The sequence below is a fragment of the Parambassis ranga genome, chromosome 10 (genome assembly GCF_900634625.1).
Source record: "Parambassis ranga chromosome 10, fParRan2.1, whole genome shotgun sequence".
Taxonomy (NCBI): domain Eukaryota; kingdom Metazoa; phylum Chordata; class Actinopteri; family Ambassidae; genus Parambassis; species Parambassis ranga.
In genome coordinates, this window is record NC_041031.1 from 17,607,585 (window position 1) to 17,618,751 (window position 11,167).

General features: G+C 42.5%; 1 protein-coding gene and 1 pseudogene across 1 annotated transcript; one reads left to right on the top strand and one right to left on the bottom strand.

Moving 5' to 3' along the window:
* The first annotated feature begins 1,123 nt into the window (after positions 1-1,123).
* Positions 1,124-4,406, top strand: LOC114442790 (immunoglobulin kappa light chain-like). The gene is made up of 5 exons (XM_028416590.1): positions 1,124-1,183; positions 1,302-1,643; positions 1,733-2,077; positions 2,234-2,326; positions 4,286-4,406. Exons 1-5 carry the CDS (start codon positions 1,144-1,146, stop codon positions 4,288-4,290), a joined length of 825 nt encoding a protein of 274 aa, XP_028272391.1. The 5' UTR covers positions 1,124-1,143; the 3' UTR covers positions 4,291-4,406.
* Positions 4,407-6,073: 1,667 nt separating this feature from the next.
* LOC114443062 (uncharacterized) lies at positions 6,074-10,491 on the bottom strand (annotated as a pseudogene).
* Between the last annotated feature and the right edge of the window lie 676 nt (positions 10,492-11,167).

Below are 11,167 nucleotides of genomic sequence, written 5' to 3' on the forward strand. Positions count from 1 at the left end.
AGTTTAGTTGGTCAAAGGGTGCACAAATGTCCCACCACACGCTGTATGTGCAGCTGCTGTGTCTGCTGTGGCTTTGCTGCACAAACATACAGAAATCTTTTACATCTGACAAACATTTTACTGGTCTGTCTGCAGCCACAAATGTGGGAAACTGTGGTTGAGAACTGATGTTTGTGACCTATATATGTCCATGCAGACATTAAAAAACATGGACACAGAGCTGTTATGTAACCAATAAATTAAATATAAACACATAAAAAAATATATATACAATGCATGAATCCCTTCAGTGTCAATGTAGAAAGTATGACAAGTAATCAATAAAAAGATCTATCTCTTTGTCTGTCTCACAAACAGCCCTACCATCGAGTTCAGCCACATGACTTTCTTTGTGGTTTTGACCACATTTGCTATATATATATATATATATAGCCGATATATATATATATTGTCAGAGAAAGAAAAAACAGCCAGAACTAAATCAGAAAAATACAGAAACAGTAATCTAACAGTACTGGACTCTGCTCACTTTAGGATTAAAAAACATTTTTTAGTATAGAATAGAATCACTCCTACCGCAACAGGTAGATGCGGACTATCTGACAATGTACAGCTCATTATAAGACTGCTGTGCGGTAAATAGCTGACATTACCTTCCTAAGCAGCTCCCTGTGATCTCATGTAATGCCACTTCAAACCACTAGATGGCTGAGAAAGTCGATGTTTAATCTTGTCTGCCTTAGCCACAGGAAGAAGTAATGTCGGAGTAACTGGAGTGGATTGACTCTCCAGGTGATGGTTTGGATTTGCACAATGATTTGCTACATTTAAGCATAATTGTCTTTTTCACAAATGTGTGTGATTATAATCACGCTAGAAGCAACAAAATGTCTTCTTGAGACAAAATACAAGAGGTTGTTAACAAATTGCTCCATTTAACTAACAACCTTTGAAGTAAAACCAACATTTAAACAAAAATTCAGCAATAAATAAATAAATAAATAAATAAATAAACATCAAATGAAGAACCATCACATGTCTTCTGTTTCAGCCAATCAGAGCTGTTGTACTTGAGAAACCTTTGGCCACCTTGTGACTGAAGCCTTCATTTAGGTGGGAGGACGTCAGTGGTGCAGGACCACAATGATCAGACTGGCTGCTTTGATTCTTCTTAGTACAGCATGTAAGTGTAATTCTTTAAAGAGAAAAATTCACTGTGTGAAAACATGGTGATAAACATCAGACAATACTTTGATATTGTTGTCTTGTGTCGCAGCTCTGTTATTTGTCTCTTTCTGCAGCTCTGATTCAAACAGGAGACGCTTCTCATCAGATCTCTTTAACTGTGGCTGAACTTAGTCATGATGTTACTTTACACTGTGAAGTCTCTAGAAAAGTTGTCAGATACATTAACTGGTATAAACAGTCTCTTGGACAGATGCCCCAAACTGTTGCTGGTGGAGTTTTTGGACAAAAAAGTATTTATGAATTTACTAACCCAAGGTTCACAGTAACAGAAGAGGAGTCTCGATTTTCTCTGTCTATCAGAAATGTCAGCAAAGAGGATGAAGCAACGTACTTCTGTCAAACTGCAACAGCGTTTTCAACCATGTTTGTTAATGGCACATTCTTGGTTGTGAATGGTGAGTATTACTAAATACAGTATTGTTTTATTATTTTTACAATATTACTTACATGCATTTAAGTCAATAAATGTAATCTGATGTCACAGATTCCAACCAGCAGAAGTCTGTGTTTGTGACACAAAGCCCAAAGACTGAGTCTGTGCAGCTGGGAGACACAGCGACTCTCCATTGTTCACTTCTCTCCAAAGAAACCCAATCCAATGTCCAATGTCCAGGTGAACACAGTGTGTACTGGTTCAGAACTGGATCAGGAGGATTTCATCCAAACATCATTTACACTCAGAGGAACAGCAGTGATGAAGACACGGGGAGAAGCTGTGACTACCGTCTGTCCAAAGCTATAAGAGGCTCTGCTGATACTGGGACATACTACTGTGCTGTGGTCACATGTGGACAGATCCTGCTTGGTGAAGGAACCACAGTGGACACACGTATGTATTTATGTCAGAAATTCATGTTGTGTTTAATCACTGAGGTTTAGAAAAATCTTTATCTTTAAGTAGTCACTGATTTTCTAAACTACATTTAATAAATCTTTCTGTCATTTAAGAGAAATGCATTGTGTGAAAATGTCCTGTCTAACTCAGGATCAGGATTAGACCCTGTTGTCCTTGTCCTTGGAGGACTGCTGGCTTGCTGTGTTACTGTGATTATCCTCCTTATTTGTGGACTTTGCAAGGGTACGTTCAAAAAATTAAAAGCAAACTACTTTTTTTTAGTCACTTCATGCTTTGGATCTTTTAAATATCTATGTTGGATCACTAAGGCAGAACTGTAGATGATGTAGATGATGACTAATGACATGTTTTGCAGAGTAGATATTTGGTCATAAAGATGTATTGTTAATAAGAAAGATCTTTATGACCAAATTATTGTTCTAAGGTGAAACCATATTTTGAACACTTGCTTCATGAAAATCTGTACATGTACAGCTGCTATTCCTCTGTATGTTGCACACTGAGAGGGCTTTGTTGTTTGTTCAAAGGGGAAAGGAACGTCCCCCATGATCTCGTGCATGACAAATCAACAACGGATCGATCAAATAATCTGGTAATTATCTGTCTTAGGTGTGTCCTGTACAGGATACAAGACAAAATAATGGGTTAAAAGTATTGCAAGCTGATTACCAAGATTACCCAAGGAACAAAAACAAATAGATAGTTAAATATCAAGGGGCAAATGATTAATTAAGTTCTGCTCTGAGAATGTTAACAGAGAAGAACAGAGATGGTCAGAAGGAGCTGCATCACACCTCAGGATATATATGAGGGGAGTATGACAGTAGTGAGATGTGCTGTAGGTCAGACAGAGGAGTTCAAGGTGGAGGTGGGGCTATATCAAGGATCAGCTTTAAGTCTTGTTTGCTAGGATGATGGACAGTCATAGTAAGACGAAAGGTGGGGAAGTAAAACAGTAAGAATACGGGGGTGGAGGTCAAGAAGATGCAGGAGTTTAAGTACTTAAAGTCAACAGTCCAGTATGACAGGGAGTGTGGAAAAGAGGTAACAAGGCAAGTGCAGGTGGGTTCAAGAGGGTGGAGAAAAGTTTCAGGGGCGTGACAGAAGAGTGTCAGCAAGAATCTAAGGAAAGGTGTACAAGATGAGAGAGAAGGTAGTAGAGATAAAGATCGTAAGGTTATCGGTTAGGAGTGACGAGGATGGACAGGATCAGGAACAACCACATCAGAGGGCTCAAGTTGCCTGTTCTAGGGTCGAAGTGAGAGAGGCCAGAATGAAATGGTTTGGACATGTGCAGAGGAGGGATAGTGGTTATACTGGTAGAACAGTGTTGGAAATGGAGCTGCCATGCAAAAAGTCAAGAGGAAGGCCAGAGAGGAGATATATGGATGTACTAAGGTAGGACATGAAGTTAGCTGGTGATACAGAATAGAATGCCAAGGATAGTTAGGTGGAAACAGATGATTTGCTGTGGCGACCCCTGACAGAAACAGCTGAAAATAAAAGAAGTGAGCATGAAGTGATCAAGTTAAGCACCAATACTAAATTGGTTATATTAAGATATTTTTTTAAATTATGACATTTTGGCTGCCTGTCAGGCTATAAAATATACCATTCAAAGAGTGTGGTGCTTTCTATTAATGGCACTATGGGTATTTCCATTCAAAAGAAAAGCAGTCACATGTCTGTGAGTCAGAGTTACTCAATTAACTGGAGAGCTCTATAGCCATAATTTCAAAGCATTGATAGAACAACAAAACAGGTCTTCAGAGCAGTAGCCAGTATTTCCAATTTCAATAGCAGGCCACATCAACAAGTCAAGTTGACAGTCCTTTTCCAGATTCTTCTACCGTTAGAAATGATTTATATCAAAGGCAACACAAGGGTACACTACCCCAACCATAGGATGACAGACCTGCAATCTAATGGCTTGGCATTTGTATCATTAATTGCCCGATGACTAATCCTCTTTGACTGGAAGTCAAAAACCAAGTTCAGACTTGTATAACCAATCTGGCTAGAGCAGGATACGGTTCCTAATCTGAACAGTGCAAATCTGGGAACAGTGCAAAATCTGTGACGTGACAACAAGTGGTTTGGAGGACAGCGGTGACACCGGATACCTGATGGTAAAGCAGACCTACCAGATACATATACTAAAGACAAAATATTATTTTCCAGGATGATCAAACAACAGAAGTGAACTATGCAGCAGTGGATTTCTCCACCAGGAGAGAAAAGAGAGAGAAGACGGAGATGAGACAGTTCCCAGGGGCGAGTGTGTATTCTTCTCTGAACTGCCACAACTAGCAACACACCTCAAGAACATGCATCAAAGTGCTTAACATGTACTTTATATTACATGTAAAACACATACAGTGATCAGAGGCTGTTTATCAGTAGGACAAAAGTATGAGGCTGATTCAGCTGATTCTGTTGGACAGCACCACGATCAACCAAAGAAACTAGAATCAGTGTTGAATATGTTGTGTTATATTGATGTCATGGTAATAAACACAAATAAATCATTATGAAAAAAGCTGTAGTGACATGTTACAACAATTAATTCTCTAGGCATTTAATGGCAGGTGACTTACACTAACCTGAAAAACATTTAAAATGTTCACAATGTTCTGATATCTCATCCCTTTTGCTGGAAGAGTGATGTTTGTGCTATTTTAGAAGGTCATAGATCATGATGTTAATTAAAGGTGCACATATTAAGAGGAAAATGGATGCAGTGTGTGAATTTCTTATCTTTGAATTTTTTATAACATAAATATGTATAAAGTCAAAATTACAGTTCAAAAGTGTAATTTGGAAAAATGTCACTCACTTTGAATATTTGCCCCGTGGTTTTACAATATAACAACCTCTATGTTAACTTTAACTAAAGGCAGAGCAACTGTACCCCACTCTGCTCCACAGATGCTGCTGAGTGTGTCATCAATCATGTTCTGCAGTACTCTGCCAATGCAGAAACCATGACTGATAATAAATAAAAACAATCCATTCTCCAGTGTCAGCTGGTGCTAAATGCAACTCATGCTGTTCTAAGGACTAGGCCTAAATAACACACAGTGTGATAAGCACATAAAGGTCAGAGGTCAGGTTAAGGATCATAGGCCTGTGCTAATGCTGAAAGTTACACCAAATTAAAGCCAATGATCAGCTCACCTCAGGAAGTAAAGATGCTATTTGGTACCTTAGTCTACAATAACATACTGCAACCACAAGTGAAACGAAGTGTGGGAAAGAAAGGGGATGAGGTCTGTCACATGTGAGCTCAGAACAAAATCACCATTATTTAGTTTACATTTAAATATAGATGGACATTTAATGGTTGCATAAAAAGCCAGACTTCAGGCCTCTAACATAATGGATCATGTATTTTGGCGCTCCTCCAGGGGGCGCTGTTCTATCTGGCACTGAAATATGATGACAAATAAAACGTGAGATGGTGCCTGACTCTGACTCCTCAATAACAAGAAAATGGTGAAAGAGGTGGAGCCTCCATAGACAGCTGCCAGTCTGTGATGGCCCCAACCTGTCAGAGACCACGGCTGATGTTATGTTTATTTTCACTCATCATCTCGTTTTAATGTCACATAATATGAATTGTCTATAAACTGCATCTCATATGTTGATATCATTTAAGAGAACCCACCCACCCCCACAAACACACAAACGTGACAAACACTTATATCTCATAGAAAATGTTTTTAAACAGCATGTTTTGTTAAATATTTATTCAAATAAAAGTATTCTTATAGTTTTATTCTTAAAACTGTGCATTAGACAAAGGAGATACAAATGGAAAAGAAAGAAAACTAAACTATAACATGTTAATATGACAAATTAAAACATAAAACATTTGGTTATGCACAATGAATTATTATTAGAACTGCAGCTCTACAAAAAAAATCATTAAACATGTAAAAGAAAGTAAGTAAAAGAGGAGTTGTAATTCTATAGCTGCCTGACTCTACTGTAGACGGTCTCCTCCCCTGCTGGTCGTGTGTTCTTTCTTCTTCCTTTCCTCTTGGTGAAGGTTGCCACAGAATAAACCAACGACTCTTCATTTCTCTGAGGAAGAACATTACATTTGTGGATGAACATTATGAGATAATACATAAAATATAAGACTTTCTTTAAATTTGATAACTTCTCTTTAGATAGTGTACCTGCTGACTCTGCTGATCAGCACAGGCTGTTGCAGCATCTGTTCACAGACAGAGACATTCACCATTATATATGCTGCTGCTTCATTCACACTAATTAAAATGGTAAAATCTGGTCATTATTAGAAAATATTGTATGAGAGAATTAAAAAATAAAACTTGCATTACCTTTGCAGCAGTCACAAGTTTTCCTCCTGATGATGTAAATGAGGAAAGTTACAACAAACAGACTTGCAGCCAAAGCAGCACAAGACACAAAGAGAGCTGTGTTGGCCTTCTGCAGATCCCACATGCTGAGTTCTAAAAAACACGAGAACCCAGAAATGATAAGTTATTTCCTGGGTTATAGAGATTGTATTGTAAAAATTCTCCTTAAAATGTTCAGTTACCTTCATTGACCAGTTGTGTTCCACTTCCAAAAGCTACTGAAAAGAACATAAAATCCTAGTGGTGACATAAATTACAGTCTGAACTGTATATTAAAATCATGTTTCAACATTCAACAGTTACCTTCAATGTCCAGTCTTGTCCCATTTCCAAAAGTGATCTCTCCACATGCTGCCACAGCACAGTAGTAAGTCCCAGCATCTGAGGAGCTGACGTTCTTGGAGAAGCTGTAGAAACATCTGTGTGTGGAGCGTGCTGCAGGACGACTCTCACATTTATCACCACTGCTTCCATGAGCATAAAGTAAACTGGGACGAGATTCACCTGATCCAGCTCTGAACCAGAACACTCTGTGATCTGCAGGACATGTTTTACTCTGAGAGTCAAAGAGGACTGAACACTGCAGAGTCACAGAGTCTCCTGGACGGACCGGATCAGACAGAGAAACCTGAATGACTTCAGTGATGTCAGGTTCAGGTCCTGAAAAACCAAAACATGTTTTAGTCACTTTATTTAAAAGAGTGGTTCAAATATTGATTGAAAATAAACAGATTCATCTTTACTCACCATTAATTTTTAAAAAGTTCCATTCAAAAATGCCATTTGAAGCTTACCACTACTCACTTTCATACAGTAGTACACACCAGTGTCACTCGGCTCAACTTTTTTAATTTTCAGAATGAACATTCCAGGTTCTTGTTTTGTTGTCATGTGAGGAGTCTCATCCCAAAGATCATAATTAAAAGTAAATGTTCCTCCTAAAACTTCAGGCCAGCTTCCAGAAATGACTCTGATCCAGTACAAAGATGCTCCAGCCTCATATGTTGGACGAGAACATGTCAGAGTCACACTTTGTCCAACATCAACAGCCTTTGCCTCAAAATGAAGACCATCTATGCAGACAGAGCAAACACTCATTAACAAATCACATCTACAGGAAATATAAATCTATGTTAAACTACTGTAGGAACAAGATAATATTTCTGCAGTAAGTTTCTGTGATACTTACATGTACATACAGCTCTGAGCATCAGCACTAAACACAATATGATCAGCATTTTCTGATTGATCCACAAGCGACTGCATTAAATCAAAGCAAAGGATGATTTGTCTTAATATAACCACCTCAAGAGGGCGGGAACAATTTCAGAGTGACCTGATTGGCCAACCGTCATGTTAGAGTTTCACTGCACTACCACAGTGGAAATAATATCAACCATCTTTCTAACACATGAAACAACACCAACAGCAGCAAGACTCTGCTTCATGTTTCATGTGTGTTCTCTGACTCACACAGAAGGAAACAAAGAAACAAACCATTATGTTTGTGTAACTGTAAACTGAGTGTAACCTATATGCAGATGTCATCACTTGGCCACATTTTGGTCAAGCTGAAGTGTAAAGCCGCATAGACCAGGCAGTAATGATGTCATTATCTCTTATCCTAAAATATGTTAGCTAACACCAACAGTTTGTTACCTGGAAACATCAGGATCCTAAGAAATTGTGTGGTGGAACACTGGTTTTGACTTTGTACTGTGCCTCTGTGGGTTTTCTCCAGCTTCTTCCCACATACAAATACATACACCTGTATGTTAGGTCAGTTGGGGAATCTGTCTCGTTTGTGTCTCTTTGTGTGGTAGCCCTGTGTTCTGTTTGGTGTTTCTCATTGGTAGCAGCTGAGAGAAGGAGCAGCCAATCATTGCACAGCAAGTCTGTTAAAACTACTTGTAAATTAATCAGTAACATTACATTTAAAATTAGCCTGCTGAGGCCTCTGTCGTGACCTTCCCTGGTCACCCCAGATTGTCAGATTCCGTCTCCTGTATTCAGAACATTGAGTGAAAGAAAATACCCTGGGTTTTGTAGTTTCACCTTTTGCAAAAGGGAGAACACAGTGAACACAGGCCTTTCAGTCTGCTTCACTCCCGTCCATACGTGTTCTGCCCTTCCCTGGACACAGGCTTGTTTTATTGAAAGTTGAGGTACATTTGCATAATAGATAAACAGTTCTTCAAGACCCTCGTTGGTATTCCCATATTGGGACATGTTGCCCTTTTATCTCCACCTACTAATTATAATAATGTTATTTATGACTGTGAAACACTCTGTTTCCCTCCTATGTTGGATGATTTATCTTACGTCCACCTTCACCACAAAAAGGGCTCCAGTAATGTAAACATCCTCCCTAACTCTCTGTAAGGGTGTATGTGTGTGTGTATGTGTGTGTGTGTGTGTGTGTGTGTGGAGAGTCCCCCTTTTTCTCTGAGTGAAAGCATACATACGAGTAAATATGTGCTCTGTATCATGTCAGCGCGTAGGTAACCTTTATATACTTCCACAGAAGCCAGAGCCGAAGACGAAGCAGAAGACCCTCCAGGGTCCAGACAGGAAGCCAGAGCCGAAGACGAAGCAGAAGACCCTCCAGGGTCCCGACAGGAAGCCAGAGACGAAGACGAAGCAGGGGACCCTCCAGGGTCCCGACAGGAAGCCAGAGACGAAGACGAAGCAGGGGACCCTCCAGGGTCCCGACAGGAAGCCAGAGACGAAGACGAAGCAGGGGGCCCTCCAGGGTCCCGACAGGAAGCCAGGGCCGAAGACGAGGCAGGGGGCCCTCCAGGGTCCCGACAGAAAACCAGAGCAGGGGGCCCTCCAGGGTCCCGACAGGAAACCAGAGCAGGGGGCCCTCCAGGGTCGGGGCCCTCCAGGGTCCCGACAGGAAACCAGAGCAGGGGGCCCTCCAGGGTCCCGACAGGAAGCTAGAGCCGAAGACGAGGCAGAAGACCCTCCAGGGTCCAGACAGGAAGCCAGAGCCGAAGACGAAGCAGAAGACCCTCCAGGGTCCAGACAGGAAGCCAGAGCCGAAGACGAAGCAGGAGACCCTCCAGGGTCCCGACAGGAACCAAAGGCTGGGGGCCCCTCAGGATCACGGCTGGAAGCCAGAGTTGGGGGTTCCCCAGTGATTGGACCAGTCGCTGGGGCTGAGAGTCCTTCTGGGTCAGGGCGTGGACCCAGATCTGATGACCCTCCAGGTTCAAGGCTGGATGCACCCCCAGCATCCAGACAGGTGACCTCCAGTGTCTCTGCCACCCCAGTCTTGGCAGGAAGTCCTCTGCGGGGGGCACTGGAGGTCTCTGGGGCAGGCGCCGTCTGGGGCCCGCCCTCTGGCCGAGACGGGAGGAGCGACGCCGTCTGGAGCCCGCCCTCTGGCCGAGACGGGAGGAGCGACGCCATCTGGAGCCCGCCCTCTGGCTGAGACGGGAGGAGCGACGCCGTCTGGAGCCCGCCCTCTGACGGCCCCGGAAGGGATGGCATCATCTGGAGCCCGCCCTCTGGCGGCCCCGGAAGGGATGGCGTCATCTGGAGCCCGCCCCTGGGCGGCACCGGAAAGGATGACGTCATCTGGAGCCCGCCCTCAGGAGTTGGGGCTGGGTCAAGGACTGGGCGGGGAAACCAGGGGGGCAGCATGGAGGCCACAGGCGCCGGGAACTCCTCCATATCCACGAACACCCTGGTATAATGGAGGTGGAGCCAAGGGTTAGCGCTCAACGCTAGGTCCATCTGGGCTCTGAGCTGTTGTTTAAGGTTCCATAACTTCCCCAGCATCTGGAGCACTGAGATCCGTTGGTTTGCCCACTGCCACCTCTCCTTGCTGTCCGTGGGAGGTGATGGCAGGTGATCAATCAGGTCCAGCTCTGCCTGGAGCTCCCTCCGGAGCTGGTTTACCTGGCTCCAGAGGGTGGCCAAGCCACAAGGAGCGCACTCCGTGCTACGGCTAAAAGCAGCCGATCTAATCGCTTCTGCGTTTGCTGTGTCCATAGTGGCTAGTTCGTACTGTCAGGGTTTTGTGTGAGGAGAGGACACAGTTGCAGGACGCAGAGCGGTTAAAATCCAAAAAGTCTTTTATTTAAGGCCAGGAGGGCAAAACAATGCAAAACTAAAAATCACACTCGTCGTGGTCAAAGGGTAAAGTACCAAAATAACTAACTAAAAATCACACTTTGCGTGGCAGGAAAGAACTAAGGAAAAATAGGCACATGGCATAAAAGGCAGGAACGAAAAACATAACAAGAACAAAGAAACTACCTGGAACAGAGCAGGGCATGGCATGGACAAGACATGGACAGAACAAAACCCTACACCAGACGAGACGAACTAGCCCCGAGTGCAGGGAGGACAAAGACTAAATACAAAGGGATCAGGGTGGACAATTGGACACAGGTGGGACACATGAGGGAGGAGCAGGTAATCACCGGGAGGAGGAGGGAGAACACAAGGAGGGAAAACACAGGAAGTAGAACACAAGACAATACACAGGGAGGACAGGGCTACCAAAGTAAAACTGGAAACACAAGACAAGACTAGACAACTAAACACAAACCCAGGAAAACAAAACAAAAAATAACTATAACTAAACACAGATTAAACTAAAAACCCAAAACAAGGAAATCAAAACCATAAACAAACACCAGGTCGTAACAACAAGAGGAATTTA